This window comes from Leucopleurus acutus, assembly GCF_964270905.1.
Source record: "Leucopleurus acutus genome assembly, chromosome: 2".
Classification (NCBI taxonomy): Eukaryota; Metazoa; Chordata; class Mammalia; order Artiodactyla; family Delphinidae; genus Leucopleurus; species Leucopleurus acutus.
The window spans coordinates 81,230,338-81,247,404 of NC_139143.1; the positions used below are offsets into that span (position 1 = coordinate 81,230,338).

The window sequence follows — 17,067 nt, forward strand, 5'->3', positions numbered from 1 at the left end:
CCTAGGTACTCAGTAAATGCTTGTAGAGTTTGAATCTGGAGAGAGTTTCCAGAAGCAGTATCCTTTAGGGAACCGTGGGGATCCTTCTGCCTTGAAACAGTTCTGACTTGGGCCAAGTAGGGCGGATGTGTTCCAGCCTTGAGATCGGGGTTGCCTCAAATTCTTGCAGGGAGGAGGTGGATAAGAGAAATACGTGGGGGAATTGAGAGCTTCCTGACTCCCCTAAACTGTGATAATCTACTGCTTGCTCTGTGCGAATTGGGGACTGCACCCAAGGAAGCTTCAGGCATTGTGATTCCCTTGAAGCTCTGCACACACGAGCAGCCCACGTTGGCCGGCAGCCCTGGCCTTTTAGGCTCGAGGATGAACTTGCTCGGACATGGGCAGGAAACACGGCTCCTGTGGTGCCCTGTTGCTGGAGGTGATGGCACCTCAGAGCCAAAGGTAGGCAGGTTGGCAACAGTTTGGTGCCAGAGAGCTAGTGAGTGAGAAAGAGAGAGAGATAAAAGTGCCACGTTCAGCCTATTAATAGCCGTGTTTGGTCTCCACCGCTTCTATCAACATCGTCCATCACATCCAAACAATCGAAAAGCTTGTGCCAAATGGCTAGGAGTTAACAACTCATGGCTGTGCTGAATTTCTGAAAAACAGTATTTCCACTTCTGATGCAGCTCTGAAATGCCAATTGTTCCATGCCAACTGGTTATTTTTCCAGACCATTTCCCTTTATTTATGTTTAAGCTTTTAGAGTTTTAGGCAAGAAGAAGACGGAGGACCCGGACTAGGTGACTATTATTTCTCCTGATTTGCCCTTGAGAGCCATAGAAGAAACTTTCATTCCCCAAACGTGAACTGAGGACTTGCAGAAGGGTGGGAGAGGAATCAGACAGGGGTGCTGCCCCTTTCAGGAGTGTGCGACTGATGGGCAGGCAGAGTGGGGACGTGGGAAAAACACTGGCCCAGGCCTCAGAAGACTCAGGGCAAGATTAGCCCTTTCTGTTACTGCTGTGTGGCCTTGGCTAGGACAGAGCCCCTCTCTGGGCCCCCATTTCCTTGCCTGTAAAGTGGGGGAGTTGGACTAGATGGCCCAGGAGGCCCCTTCCAGCTGAGTCTGTGCGTTGGGTTGGAGGACTTGCTGTCTCACGTTTACTGGCAAGAGTGCGGGTGTGGAAGTGGAAGGAGGGTGATGCTGTCCTCAGGCTGCTGCTCTGGGAAGCCTGGAAACGTGGCAGGGGAAACACAGGACAGGGCTGTTCCTGATCCGGGAAGCTCCAGCCTTCAGAGATGTCTGTGGAGCCTGCCAGGCGGTTGTTTTTCTCACCATATGTGATTTCTAGGCGTCTTAAAATTTTCATTTGGCCCAAACATTGCCAGGCTCAGGGGTTGATTGTGCCCTGTGTGGGGATGGAAGTGGTCTTGCCTCTGGACACCAGGCTGGGAGTAGGCAGAGAAGTGGGTTGTGGAAACCTCTGATGAGGTTGGAAGGTGTAGGTGGGATCATGGTGTTGCTTCTGCCACCGCAGCAGCCTCTGGTGTGGAGAGAGGCAGGGGCTGGAGGGTGAAAAGAGGGAAGAGAACTGGGGGGGGGGGGAGGTGAAGGGGCTGAGAGGTGAAGGGTGGGGGTAGTCTGTAGGCCTTGCTTTGTGTCTTTAAAACCAACACATGCTTCTCTGTGGCTGTCAGGTGGTGAGAATTCTTATTTCAGATTCTATCCATCTGAAGATGCATTTACCCAGTTCATTGCAATTGGTTGACCACAGCTCCTGCAGCGAATCCAGGAGTCTGGTGTATGTCCTGGGGCAGGATGGGGAGAGAGAAGCCCAGTCCTGGGTCAAGCCCTGTCTGGGCTGGTTCGGTTCTAGCTGGGAACCCAGTGTTCACACACAGCCTTCTGCAGAGCAAAGTGATTTCCTGCTGTTTTATTGGTTTGGGGGCCAGATAGGTTTTAATAAGAGAAAAGAAAACAACTTCAAAGCAAGCCATCCAGAAAGCACAGTTATTTGTCTCCAACATTCTAGAACATTAAGAAAGGGGGGCTCCTGCAAGTTGGAGGAAATATGGGGACCATGGTCTCGGTGAGGGTAGCAGTGGATATTTGCAAGGAGAACCCATCACGGTGATGGCAAACTGAGCAGCCTTCCAGCAGGGCTCTGCCACACCTCGGGGGTGAAGAAAGATTAAGTGGTTCTCTGTAATTGAGGACCCCCCAGGTTGCCAGGATGCATGTTGCGACTAGGACAAGAGACCTTTAGTATGTGCTTCTCCCAAGATGATGGCAGGGCCTGGGACCTTCAGAATGAGATGCATAGTGACAGGTGTGCATTCATCAAAGCTGGAGAAGGCCGTATGGGCTTTTTGGCACCACAAGAGTGATGTAATTGCTGACTGGCCAAGAGCGCTCCATTCCACAAGCAGAGGAGGATGAAAGGTAATCAGGAGCAGATCGTTTATTGGAGAAGGAAATAAAGTGGCTACGTGAGAGGTTTGGAGGTGACTTCCAGGATAGGGATCTAGGCTTTTGGAGAACAGATAAATTTAGAGTTGTTATATCTTCAGAAACAGGGGAGACAGGGTGGGCAGGGATGCCCACCCCGTGAGCATAAGCCTGGGGGACCCAATACCCAGGTTCTAAGCTTTGCTTCAACACAGGCTGGTGTTTGATAGGGGCCGAGCCAGCCCCACTGGGCCTCAGTGTCCTCATGTAGAATGAAGGGTGGGGATGAGCTGACCTCCAGGCCTGGTGTCTATATTTTTATTGGTATTTGTCTTGGGGAGGTGCTCACTTATTGAGGACTTTTGCATAGGCACATATGATGCCAAAATCAGAGTGAGGCTTCACAGAGGCATTTGTTTGTTTAGCTTTATTGGGGGCTAAGCACCTGAGAAAGCTGAAGCCAGATCTGTGAAAAAGTCAGAGCCTTTCCAACATAGAGATAGGCTGCCTTGATAGGAAGTGAGTTCCCTGTCCCTGGAGGTAATCAAGCAGAGACTGAATGACTATATGCCAGGAATCTTACAGAGGAGAGTCATGAGCCGTTTAACTAGATGGCTTTTACATTTCCTTTTAACTGTAAGGAGCTCCACTGTTTATGCACATGACTAACTGTTCAACAGAGTCTCCTCAAGGCTATGATGTCAGCCCCAGCCTTCTGCACTTCTTTCTTGTGCCCCTAGAGCAGGATTTCTCATCCCTGGCCTGCACATTTGAATCGCTGAAATATTTTTTTAAATGTCAGTGTCCAGGCCTCACCTGCAGAGATTTGATTAAATTATTCTGGGGTGGGGGTCAAGGTCCCTCAGTTCTAGAATGACCTGGGCTGTTGGTGCCTGGTGGGCATCCTTCCCACCTGCATACTCCCTGATGGGGTGAGGAGACTCAACCCCCCTCTGGTTTGATTCTGCCTTGGGATAGAGCTCAAAAGTTTGACCCTTCCACATTCATTCACCGAACAAACATTTGTTAAGTGCTTATTTCATGTTGGAAGAGTCCTAGTAGGCCAGCTCTTGGCTACTTTAGGAGAAGCAAGCCCCAAACTGCCTTCAGAAAGACCTCATCATGTGTATTCCTGCCTCCTACACTTAGCACAGTGCCTGGCACATGGCAAGTATATAATAAAACATTTTGATTGAATTGCATGTAATCTTTGCCAATGTTATAAGTGGGGCAGGAAACTAAATTATAAGCAAGCATGCAGTAGAGAATTCATGATATGCCATTTTCCCTCTGCTCAGACCTTGTAAAGGAAATCATCTCCTTAATTGGAATTATGTTTGTGGCCTTAGGGGTGACCCATCTGACTTGATATTTTGGTAGCGTGGTCTCCCAAATGACCATTTTTCCCTCCTTGGGTCATCGCACAGCGGGAGGGCCGAGGCCTGGGGAGGATGATGTCTTCTTAATTGGTGTCCTGGTCGTTGTGCTGGTTTCACTAACCATTACCAGGCCACCCTCTACTCAGACCCGAATGCCCTTGTGTTAACCGCATGATGTCCCTCAGCCATCTCCTCTGGCAGTGACAAAGTGGAGGGCCACAGAGAAATGGCCCAGGCCAACTTGACTTTATGAGTTTCATTTTGAGGCCACTGGCATCCTTCACTCCACAAGCATTTCCTGCCTGCCCGCCCCATACCAGGCCTGGTCTGGGCTGCACTCGCAACAACGATGCAGACCCTCAGCCCTGACGTCAGGCTGCTGACTGTCTGTCATGCTACTAAGTGACCGGGGTTTAATGGTGGCATGACTGGGGCCTCATCAGAGAGTGGGGTGAGATGGGGAGATTAGTCCTGCCCAGGAAGACTGGGCATGGAAGACGATGTTCCGATGACAGGCAGCCCGTGTGTCATGAGACTCTCTGGGTGGAGAGAGCACAGACCTTTGGGTCTAACTTCTGCCTGGGTTGGAATCTGACCTCTACTCTGTCCTTGCTTGGGGATGGTGGGCAAGTGACGGAACCTCCCTGGGCCTCGCATGGGGTTGTTCCGAGGATCTAAAGCAGTTACAACAGCGCCTGGCAATGGGAAGCGCACAGTAGATGTAGGCTGTTATTTTTATCATGTTCCTTTAGCTGTATTTGGGAGTTCAGGAAGGAAGTGTCTACCTGCTTGACACATCTCAAAATTTTGTTCCTTTCATTCAAATATTCAGCATTCAACTGATACTTATTGACCTGCTATGTGCCGGACAATGTCTGAGGTGCCAGGATGTAGAAATGGACAAACAAATTTGAAATCCTGCCCTTCTGGGGTTTCCATCTTGGCAGTGAGAGACAGCCCCTGGGACCAGGTAAAGACACCCACACAGAGAGCTCAGGAAGGTGGAAGGTGCCTGGAGCTTGGTCTCTAGGACCCAGGATGATGCTCAGCCCTGGTGGTCATTGAGCAGAAGAAGGTCTCATGCCCTCCTTGTCTGCAGAGAGAGCCCGCATCCTTAGCAAACAGCATCTTTGGGGAGAAGGTACTCTCTGAAGCTCCTTTGGCCTTGGGTCAGTCTGTATTCCTCACTTCACATTCAGGATGTAGGGTCAGTTCGGGTTCAGCTGCCTCTCTAGGGTCGCCTCTTCTGGTCCTGGTCATTCAAGGAGCTACTTGTAGGTCTTTTCTCTCAGCCTGGGCTTCCTGCCCATTTCTTCCAGGCCCTACTCATCTGCCCTTTGTCTGCCAGGTGGGATTCAGGCTCAGCGGACTGGGGGTGGGGGAATCCCTGGCGTTTTGCAAGTACCCAGCACAGGGCCTGGACATAGTTAAGTGCTCTGTAAATATTTATAGTGTGAATGGATGAGTGAATGAATGTTTGGCCCATTGCAGGACGCCAAAGCTATCTTTCTGAAATGCCTGGGGGAGCATCTTTGTAAATTGTTGCAACCCTAAAATGCTGATATTGGAGGGGCATTCAGAAGCCCCTGAGAACCAGCTGAGTTTACCTGCACTGACATCTGTGCAGCAAGAGAAAGGGCGTTTGGCTACAAGAGAATGTGAGCTCTTTTGTGTGTGAAAAAAGAATGAGTTTTTTCATATGCATTATTTTACTTTAGCCTCCAGTATCTGTGAGAGTTGGTCCTGTTACATCTGGCTTGCAGAGAAGGAAACAGAGGCCCAGAGAGGTTAAGTGACAGGTCCAGTGTCACATAGCTAGTGAGCAGCAAAGAGATGACTTGAATTCTGGCCTTTTGGTTCCAAATCCCATGTTATTTAGAAAGAGACAATGGTAATTTTCTTTGTTAGCTATCTCGTTCTATTTGAGGAGAAGTTGGCATGAGTGAGTTTTGTTTTTTTTTGTTGTTGTTGTTTTTTTTCGTTACGCGGGCCTCTCACTGTTGTGGCCTCTCTCGTTGCGGAGCACAGGCTCCAGATGCGCAGGCTCAGCGGCCATGGCTCACGGGCCCAGCCGCTCCGCAGCATGTGGGATCCTTCCGCACCGGGGCACGAACCCGCGTCCCCTGCATCGGCAGGCGGACCCTCAACCACTGCGCCAGCAGGGAAGCCCGGCATGAGTGAGTTTTGTTGCTGACTATTTCACACTCACAATTTTATCATGTATAGAAATGCCTGAGAAAAGGAGAAAAAAAGAAAGAAATATTGGGAGTGTCCCTATGACCTGTGTATGTGTCATGGCCAGTATGCGCCCAGTGCCATCGGCCATTAGGCTTCAGGGGCTATTTGGTCCAAGAGTCTCATTTTACTGGGGGTATTGAGGCCTAGAAGAGTGAAGCAGCTTGTCCAAAGCCAGGCATTTACCGTGGAGGAGGCCCAGACCCTCTGGGCCCGCTGATGGCAAGCCCAGGGCCCAGCTCCAGAGACCTCTTAGTTATGAAGCACCCTGGCTTCTTGGAACTTCTCCCTCCTCAGGCCTGTCGGAGATCCAGGTGCCCTTTGAAGCCCCCAGGGTCCACCCTCCCACCCCATCGTGACAGCTTTGCCTGTTTCCCCTGTTTGCAAGTTGGACATCCAAGGACGCAGAGGGTCTGAGTGATTCCATTCTGGACCATGAGTGACCAAAATAGGATTCTGGTAGCTGACTTCTGGTAGGAACCAGGCTGGGCAGTCACTCTGAGAATGCCAGGAAGAGCCAGGGAGGTACTTAAATCAGGCAGCTCAACCTGGGACCATGAGCCTGAGCTAAGAGATGAGCATGAGGGTGAAAGGTGTGGAGAGATTATGAGAAAGAGGCAGGATGAGAGCAGAGGAAGGAGGAAGGCAGGGGCTTGGTGCTGGTATGAAAGCACCAGGTTGAGGAAAGAAGCTCCGTCTCCGCAGAGAACAGCAATCACAAATGCAGTCTTCCTGGCCAGTGGATAAGGGGCTGGTTTTAATTTGCATAGCGTTAATTAGCAAGAGTGTCTAATTAGGACAACCATTACAGAGCCACAGTACTAAGCTGATGCTGAATGTCAATCAATTTTGGAGCCTCTCCATGAAATTGAAGGAAAAGTTGACCTTATTAAACTGAAAAGATTTCTAAATCAATTATTTCCCAAGTCGAATGCACAAAACGTAAATCTTAATTCAGTAGATACAGACTTTAGATGATATTACCTCTTCCCCTTTGGGGGTTCCAGCCAGTGACAAAGATCATGAATGGATCACATATGTACACACACGCACGCACACACACACACACACGCACGCGTGCGCGCGCACACACACACACACACACACACACACACACACACACACTTTGGGGAAGGCACCTGCACGTCTCTACCTGGTATTTAACTTCTGTTCAATGCCCCTCTAGGACTCTGCCTGCATGGTTTTCTGTTATTTTCAAATGTTCCAAACAATATAATACATGTAGAACTTCAAAGTCTCTGGAAAATCTACCATAATCATTACAATTCTGGCTTGTCTTTGGAAGCTACAGGGCGGCTGGGAGAGCAATTTATATGGCTGGCTCAGAAGCTGGGAACACACTCCATCACAGTCTGCACAGCCTCGGGGAGGAAGGGCTAGAGCAGTTCTGAGAAGCCTCACTGAAGAAATTGGAGGCTGGAAAGGCCTGACCAGCCGGGCAGGTGGGGTGTTGGTGCACAGGCAGGGCACAGAACCTGGCAGTAGATGATCTGGAGTAAATCCTGGCTTCTTCAGTCCTGACTTGGCCATTTGTTGGCCATGTCCTTGGACAAATTAGGTAACTTCTTGGCGCCTCAGTTTCCTTCTCTGTAAGAGTGGGTTGACGATGTCCACCTTGCATGGTAGGCCCCTACAGTAGCGCTTTATAACGGGTTGTCGTCAACAAGTCACAGATCTGTGAAGGGCTGGCTCATGGCTTGGAACAGAACAGGACCACCTGGATAGGGGCATCTTGCAGGAATGTGGTGCACCCTCCTTCCCTGCTAGGAATCTCCTCTACAGCACCCCTGATGGCTGTAGCCAGCCTCTACGAAGGTGACAGGAACTCACTATCTCATACGGGAGCCTAGTTCGTTTTGAAGGCAGGGGGAAGCGTGGTATGTAGAAAAATCTGATATATAGCTAAAGTCTGGGCTAGCTGTATGACCTTGGAAAAGTCACTTTGTCTCTCTGACCCTCAGTTTTGTTTTGTTTTGTTTTGTTTTTTAATCAGTAAAATGGAGACATTATGACCTCATCTGTAGGGTGAGAATGCGAAGTAATCTGTATAGAAGGCATAGTCTGGGACCTGGTATGTAGTCAGTACTTAATAAATGTTAGGTAAAAATAAAAGTACTATTATTAAGTAGTTTCAAGAAGCACTTATTAAGCACCTGTTGTACTCAGATCATCAGAGGTAATATAACTGAGTACCCTGACACTTTATAGAATGACACTATATATTTGCAGTCTTTTTTTACATTAAAAAAGTAAAAAATTAAAAAATAATTGGAAATATACCATATTTACAGTTTTGGGGTCTGGGTTTTTGACTTGATATTATATCATGATCCTTTCCTGATATCTTCAAATATTCTCTGCAGAAGTGGCTTTAAGTGGCAACATAGTGTTCCATCACTGGCTATTCTCCAATTTACTTACCCACTCTAATATTTTGGGACATTTAGGAATAAATGGCTTTAAAAAAACAACTCTCATCTGTTGGGATATAATTCTTAAGCATTCCTGTGTATTAAGGATATTACTCTATTGAAAAATTCTGAGTTGCAGGAGAGAAGTGTTGACCAGTTGACCACAGGACTCCCTTCCAGCCCTATGAGTCCCTTTGGCCCTTAGATAGCAGTGAGTGGGGACTGAGCAGGTGTGTGTACATACACACATGTGGTGTATGGCAGCTAATTAGCCAGCCCTGAGTTGCTGCCATCACCCAAAGAACCATATCAATTTCAAGCTTCACTGGAGTTCAGACAGAAAAGAAAAGATGATAATTCAACATTTTAACAAATAGAAAACATTTCTAATCCAGCCAGACTTCTTTGACGTATTTTCCTGCTATTAAAAATGGTTGATGGTTTAATTTTTATTGACATGTGATTGATAGAGAATGCAAGGAAATCTGTGAAGTAATGAGCATTCCCACTGATCCAGTGCACACTCATCTCCCTATGGGGCTGGGACTGGCCGATGAGATTTCACTGACCAAAATGAAGAAGCAGGTGGAGTTGACTCTTATGTAAACGCTTTGAGTTTTAGAACAAAAGGAAGAAGCTCAAAGGAGAAGAGACAGCATCTGGCCCCTTTCCCTTCACCTCTTCCTCTAAAAATGTTGGAAATAGACTTGGATTCTGATTTCAGTTACTTTCTGCCAAAAGAAACAAATTAAAGTTTGAAATGTGCAGCTGATCCCAAATCCTTCCCTGGGGAGGCATGATGCTCCCCAGATGTCAGACCCCTTTGAGAAGAAAGTTATGGTCATTTCTGGCTCAAAAACATCATGATCTGTCCCCAGTTGATTCCTATAGGGAGGTAGTCTTGTCCTAAAAGTCTGAGTGTCCCTGAATTCACCACCTGCTCTCTTCAGCCCCAGCAGGTCTTGCGCTTTGGGTGGTGTTTCAGGCATCCAATAGTGCTTTCGAAGAGTGGAACCTTCCTGAGGGCTGGAACTGTGTTCTGTTTTCCTTTGGGCCCTTAACTGGAACAGCAGAATACCCCCCAAGGCACCTCTGTGCATGTGCACTGAGTAAATGATTGCAGGCTGCTCTTCATTAAGTATAGAACATGCAAGAGGCTAAATGAAAAGTGGATTATGCTTAGACTGTTGTCTCTGGGCAGGGCAGAATGGAGAATTTTCCCCGCAGCTGGATGATCCTGTACAGTGTAGAAAGCTGGGGTTTGTGTATAAGCCAGATTGGAAACTTGTGGTGGGCAGGGGCCCTCTATAAATATCCTGCAGTATCTAGCACACTGTTGGACATCTAGCAGGTGCTCAAGAAATGGGAAGTTGTTGAAATCGTCATGAAAGAAAGAAAGAATGAATGAGCTCCTTCATTAGTTCTCCCTTGGGTCCCCAGCACTAGCTTGTGTCTGGCACAGAGTGGGCCCCAAAACTATATCAAATAAATGAATGGTAGATTGGCAGACACCAGGGAGAGCTGCTTTCTTTCCATCTCAGCCTGCAGAGGGTGGTTGAGAACAGGGACTTGGGCATCTGGGAGTCCTGGGTTTAAGTCCAAGCCCTCCACTGACTCTAAGTGGCTGCCATATTGGACACCCCCTCCCCCCAACGCTGGAGATCTCAGCCACCTCTCCCTCTGTCTCTGAAAGCTTGCTTTCTTGGACCGTGATGTCTCCCTCCCTAGCTGTATTGTAGGTTTCATGTGGTAATTAATCATATCTCACCTTCGAAACACCTTCCATTATCGTCTTATGTAGTCATTTGGGTCTGTGTAAATGGGCACTTCTCACATTTTTACTGTTTCCCATTGAGAGTGGGCCTGAGGGGTGCGGGCAGTGCTCTGGGCTGGGAGTCAGGCTGAGAGTCAGAGGTCCTGGCTTTGAACTCTGTCATGAGCCACTCACTTCTCTGAGCCTCTGCCTGTAATATCTATAAAGCTGGGCCAGAGGCCAAGGGCTGTCTCAAGGATGGATGAGAACAAGATGTGAAACCACCTTGTAAACTGTAAGGTGCTTTGCAGACATCAGGCGTGTTATGATTCTGGAGCATGGGGGCTGTTTCTCATGTGGCGTGCCTCTCTCAGGATACGTGAGGCCACAACACAGTGCTTGGAAGTACTGCCTGGCTTTCTGCTACCTTTGCTCAGGGCTGTGTTCCTGCCTTCCTTTGGGACTGGGAGCTGCCTCTACTCCCTGGCTTCCAAATGCCCAGGAGGTACCAGCCCTGTAGAGGAGGTGAGGTAGATGATAGTAGCCAGCCCTCACAGGGCCTGGCACTGGGCTAGGCACTTTACATAGACAAATGCCTTTATCCTTCACAGCAGCCCTGAGACGTAGGTACTGATGTTGTCCCCATCTGATGTCTGAGGCAACTGAGCACAGAGAGATGGAGTGAGCAGCCTGAGGTTACGTGGCTAGTAAGTGGCTACGTCAGGGTTTGGATTCTGTTGGCTGGTCCCAGAGCTCTTGCTGCTAACCACGTGGGTCCCCTAAGCTGCCCTGGGGCTGGAGGACTGCAGTGAAGGCAAGTGGCCCACCCTGTTTCCCCCAGCCTCAGCTGGAGGGACCCTCAGGGCCCTTCTCCTGCCCAGGACCCCTCTCTGCTCCTGTGCTCGGCCCCCTTCTCTTTCCAGTAGCTCCTCTGCCACCCTCGCTTCCCTCCCTGCCCTTGGCCCTAAAACGGGAGATGAGAGCTGCTGCCAGGACATTCTCATTCATTCCTGAAAGAACTCTGCATTGTCAGAGATGGAAGGGACCTCGGAATCCTCTGGTTCAGGTTTGTTAAGAGAAAAGAGAGGCTCAAGCTGGCACAGTATTGATGCCCAAACCATATAACAGCAGCATCGAAAAGAATTATGTTCATGTGACTTCTGAGCATGGAGGCAAATATTCTAAACAACACATCAGCAAACTGAATCTAGGCATGTATAACAAACAGAATACATCACGCCCAAGCAGGGTTCATCGCAGGAATGCAAATATGATTTAACCCTAGAAAACAGAGGCTCAGAGGGCAGCTGCTGAGACAGAGCCGGCCCAGGGCCCAGCCCAAGGTACTTTCGGGGCTCAGGCTACCTTTGTGCTGTATCCCGCTCCCAGGAGGCGCTGGTGACAGTCTTTCCTTTGCCTTCACTGCCCCTCACCCCCACCCCTTAACACAGCCTCAGAGTAAAATGAGATGCTCCATCCCGGATTTCCCTAATCCTCTCTTTCCCTTTCTCCTGCAGGATTCCATGTTTTCATTGGCCCTGAAATGCCTTATCAGTCTGTCCACCATCATCCTTTTGGGTTTGATCATCGCCTATCACACACGTGAAGTCCAGGTAGGTGCCCTCGCCCACACCCCTTCATGCAGGGGCTATTCCTTTGCTCCAGGCTGAGCCCGTCCCCCCTCCCAAACCTACCCTTTCAGTAGCTACTTGGGTGATTTCAGCAAAAGGTATCTGAGATTGTGGATCTTCTCTTTTGGTTTGGACCCTCGTGGGAGAGGGAATTGTGAGGCTGCCCTGTGGCTTTAGAACAACTGTGACATTATCTTCAAGTGGGGATCCCAGAGGCAAACACGACTTCATGAGTTGGGGGGCAGTCCTGCTTAGAATTTTCATTCTGCACCATTCTACGGTGAGACTTGCTTTGCCCTTTCTATCTCTTGCTGGATCCTTTCTGAACTTGAGCCACTGAGTCCCCCAAGTGAAACAGACCTGCCTGCTGTGCCCCTGCATGCACACACGCACACACACTGCACCAGACACCACCGGGAGTCTGTATTTCTGACTGGTGTAGACTTTACTCCCACTGGACTCTGCCAGGGAGGAGACATTTTCTAGATAGAATAGAATCTGCTGTAGTTGAAGGGGCCTCTGTTTCTTGCTGTCCAGGAGTCACTTGGCACCCAGAGGGGTATTGGCTTAACCTCTGGGGTGTACTCCAGTTTGGCCGATGTAGGGAGGATGGTTCGACCTGGGCTGGGAAGGGCAGGCAGGAGTGAGCATATCTGTAGCATCGTCTCATGACAATGGGTCTCCCTCTCACTGGGCCCTTCAGGCTGACCTGCTCTGCTGGGGCCCTGGGTAGTTCTAAAGTATCCAGATGTTTTTTCTCACATGCATACGCATCTAAATATAACTCCTGTCATTTGGCTGGAGGAGCACAGATAGATCCACATCTGGGCAGCAGGCAAGAAATTGACAAAGACCAGAACTCAGAGTCAGAAAAGCTGGGGCCGAGTCTCGCCCATGACCGCTTCTTACAGCGTGTCTTTGGCCAGCCCTGAGACCTTTCTGGACCGGAACATGTGAACTTTTCCTCATCTGGAACATGGGGGTTTTATTCTGCCATTTATGGGTCATTGTGAGGTTGAATGGGGAGTGTATGAGAGAGCTCTGTAAACTGTAAAACACTTCAAATCTCATCGCTTTTGTCACTCAGCGTTTCTGGGCTGAGCGGCTGCACGGGCAGAGATGGGCCAGTGTCTCCTGCTCCTGGAGGGGCTCTGCTTTACCGCTGGGTGTCAGGGACCTCTGCGGCTGGCCTGGGTGTGGGAGCCCTGGCTCCAGGCCACCTTACCTCCACTCTGTTGATAACCAGAGGACACTGATCTAGAAGGTGGGGACTCTTTAACCTCTGGGGGGGGTCACAGGTGTGGGGAGGCTGAGAGTCCCAGACACCACCAAGCAGCTTCCTTCGTGGGGTCTGACCTGGGCAACGCAGGTGGGCTTTAACCCAGACTGTGGTCCAGTCAACCCCAGAAAGGAGCCAGGAGTACAGGCAGGAGGAACGGGCCAGGATCAGAGACAGGACCATGAGTCACAGTCGGGGCTCCAGGCTGGGTTCACCCCACCCCAAACCAGCTGTGGGACCCATGTATCTCCTCAACTTCTCTGAGCCCCTGAACCCTCATCTAGAGGGCGTCTATACTACTGTGTATCACCTTGACCTGTGCAGAGGGGTTGCACAGGCCAGAGAAAAAGGCAGAGTCATGAACTCATCTGTGATCCAGGCTTGAGGGAGGGGAGAGGAGCTGATCTCAGCCTCACACCCGCACGACGGTTCCACTCAACCTGACTGCTGCTGCTTTCCACTCCAGGCATTGGGATGGGAAGAGCCAGGCATCCCTCCCTCTGATTCTCTTGGGGTCCTGCCCCACCTCCCTCTAGGGCTTGCAGCCTTGGCTCTCAGACCTGATCCCACCCAACTGCAGTTGTGACCTCAGTTCTGGCCTGGTGGCAGGGCCGTGATGCTGATAGGCTAGCACCTCGCTGGGCACACTTTGTCCATCCTCAGCTCATAGCCAGTCTCTGCTTCACCCTAATTATGGGCAGCAGAGGATGCTTTTCAGTCACTTGTCTTGGCCTGACACTCACAGTTTGGAGAAACAAAGTGAAGTCAGTGGCATTAAATCCTGGCTCAGACACTTCAGCCTGAATGACCTTGAGCCAATAACAACTTCTCTGGGCCGCATCGGTTTCCGCATCTGAAGTTTGGAAGTCATATCACCCAACTCATAAGCAGGGGGGTAACAGTTGACAGTGCAGAGTGGGCCTTTATGAAGTGGAAACTGGTCTCTTTCCTGTGACCTCTGTCCCACTGCTTCCAGCTGGACCTCGTCCATGTACAAGCTGTGCCCACCAGATGGTCACTGTCACAACTGCCCGGTACTGGCGGGTGGTTGGACTTCCTCCCTGCTCTAGCCCGGCCCTTCCTGCACTCTCAGCTCCCGCTGCCCAGCCCCTTATCCTCCCTGGCCCACTGTCATGTGGGGAGTCACCAGAACCTGGCTCCCTCTGTGCCTCTTACCTGTCCAGTGAAGTTCTTTCTTCTGGAAAGGTCTAGTGGGACCTTCTCCTGCCAGAGGGAAATGGGAACGGTTTGGGCCCAGACAGTCAGCAGGACCCTTGTATGCACTCACCTGACCATATTGTGATTTTCTGTTCTGTATCCTTTTCCCCACCCTCAGGGACAATGATGCTGTTAATCTTTTTTTTTTTTTTTTTGCTGTACGTGGGCCTCTCACTGCCATGGCCTCTCCCGCCGCGGAGCACAGGCTCCGGACACACAGGCTCAGCGGCCATGGCTCACGGGCCCCGTCACTCTGCGGCATTTGGGATCCTCCCGGATCGGGGCACGAACCCGCGTCCCCTGCGTCGGCAGGCAGACTCTCAACCACTGAGCCACCAGGGAAACCCGCTGTTAATCTTTGTATTTCCAGGGACCCACGGTGTCTGACAGAGAGCAGGTGTCTGCAGGGCATATTTTGAATGAAAGAGTGCTGGATTCAAGCTATCTGGTTTCCAAAGCCTTTTAGACCATGACTCAGCTCTGTGGTCTTGGGCCTCAAGTTTCCACATCTGTTCATTGGGGACCCTAAGCACCCGTCCCGCCCCCCTCCCCTCCCAATTCTGTAATTCTCTGATTGAGGTTGGTGCCCGGCGGCTGGGGGACCTGCTTCCTGAGAGTGGGGGGAGGGTTATCCCAAGCGTGATGGCCGGTGCTGATCCAGAGGGGACGCTTGGAAACCTCTTCAGTAGGGAAAGGCCAGCTGCTGCTTATCTGTTGGGAAGTAGGGCAGGGTGAGCGTATGGCTCCTCTCTTCCGTGGGGTGAAGTCAGGGGCCTGTGTTAAGGATATGCTTGTCACTTCCTCATCAACACCAGTTACTGGTCACTTGGCTAAATTTTAGCAGGAACCAGATGACCGTGTTTCCACCTCCCCCCAGCCCTGCCCCAGTCGCTCACATCCAGGCCCCTGGCCCTGGCCCTGGCCCAGCACACACAGGAGGCTAGGCGCACCTTCTAGAATAGTGTTCGTATTTGTTATTAGTTTGGACAACTTGTGTTTTTGAGAAAGAAGACTCTGAAACATTATTGGGAACCTCTCAACCAAACTCTGGCTTCAAGTCATGCACCCGAGGCTCAGTAGGTCCTCAGGGGTGACAGGAGGGGGTGCACCCCTCACCAGTGCAGGAGGCCCCTCCAGCCTCTGTGGGCCGGCCTGTCACTGGGACTCACTGCCTCTTGAGGGAGGCTGTCCCTGGCTGGGCAGTATGAGTTCTAGAAAGTCTGCCCTTCCACTGAGAGGAAACGGGCCTCTCTGAAAATTCCACTCAGCCCGCCTCTCTTCTGGAGTAGGGAAAAGAGGTGCCTGTGTTTCCCACGAGGCAGCCCCTGTCGTTTGAGGATGGCTGCCCCGTGTCTCCTTGGTCTCCTCTTCTCTTGGCATCTTGGAGCACAGAGCCTTCAAAGGCCCGGGCATCTGTTCTCCTCAGGCTAGCGTGTCCTGGAAAGAAATGAAAAGCAAAATGCATTGGTTGTTGTGTTATTTATCAAAACTTTGAAAACTGCACTCTCCCTTGGAGAGTCCATTTATTCCTGTGGTTTGGTGATCACAGATCACCAGTGCAAACCTCCTCTCCCCAGGCTGCAGACTCACGTTTTAGGGGCCTGCACACCCCTAGCTCAACATGTAACTCCCTCCCTCCCTTCCTCTCTCCCTTCCTTCCTTCCTTCCTCCTTCTGTCTCCCTTCGTTCCTTCTCTTTTCTCTCTCCTTGTTTCTTTTCTTTCTTTCTATTGAAGTATAGTTGATTTACAACGTTGTATTAGTTTTAGGTGTACAGCAAAGTGATTCAGTTATATATATATTCTTTTTTAGATTCTTTTCCATTATGGTTTATTACAGGATATTGAATATATTTCCCTGTATAGCTATAAAGTAGGCCCTTACAGTTTATACAGTTTATATGTAGTGGTGTATATCTGTTAATCTCAAACTCCTAATTTATTCCCCCTTTGGTAACCATAAGTTTGTTTTCTATGTCTGCGAGTCTGTTTCTGTTTTGTAAATATGTTCATTTGTATTATATTTTAGATTCCACATATAAGTGATATATGATACTTGTCTTTCTCTGACTTACTTCACTTAGTATGGTAATCTCTAGGGCCATCCATGTTGCGGCAAATGGCATTACTTCATTCTTTTTTATGGCTGACTAGTATTCCATTGTGTGTCTATATAATACCTTCTTTATCCATTCATCTGTTGATGGACACTTAGGTTGCTTCCATGTCTTGGCTATTGTAAATAGTGCCACTGTGACCATTGGGGTGCATGTAGCTTTTTGAATTAGAGTTTTCATCTTTTCTGGATATATGCCCAGGAGTGGAATTTCTGGATCATATGGCAACTCTACTTTTAGTTTTTTAAGGAAGCTTCATTCTGTTTTCTGTAGTGGCTGCACCAATTTACATTCCCACCAACAGTGTGGGAGGGTTCCCTTTTCTCCACACCTTCTCCAGCATGTATTATTTGTAGACTTTTTGATGATGGCCATTCTGACCAGTGAGACACTGAACACTTTATTGCTCCCCCAATATCCTCCCTCCTCTACCCTTCTTACCCATCTAGTGCATTCATTCATTCATTGTGTACTTAACGAGGGTCTACTCTGTGCAGAGCCTGGGACAGGGGCCCAGTACTCTGTGCTGGAAACCCTGAAATCACTTTTGCTTCTCCAAGGGGTGGCCAGTGTTGAGTGAATCCATGGCTC

The 17,067-nt window shown here is 49.7% G+C and overlaps 1 protein-coding gene across 2 annotated transcripts in view; it reads left to right on the plus strand.

Moving 5' to 3' along the window:
* Nucleotides 1–17,067, plus strand: part of KCNN3 (potassium calcium-activated channel subfamily N member 3) — a gene marked incomplete at both ends in the record, with an annotated part of 172,406 nt that overhangs the window by 39,449 nt on the left and 115,890 nt on the right. For both annotated transcript variants that reach the window (XM_082832683.1, XM_082832684.1), the window contains one exon: nt 11,751–11,846. In XM_082832683.1, the coding sequence (XP_082688809.1) occupies nt 11,751–11,846 (96 nt within the window). The remainder of the gene's footprint in view (nt 1–11,750; nt 11,847–17,067) is intronic.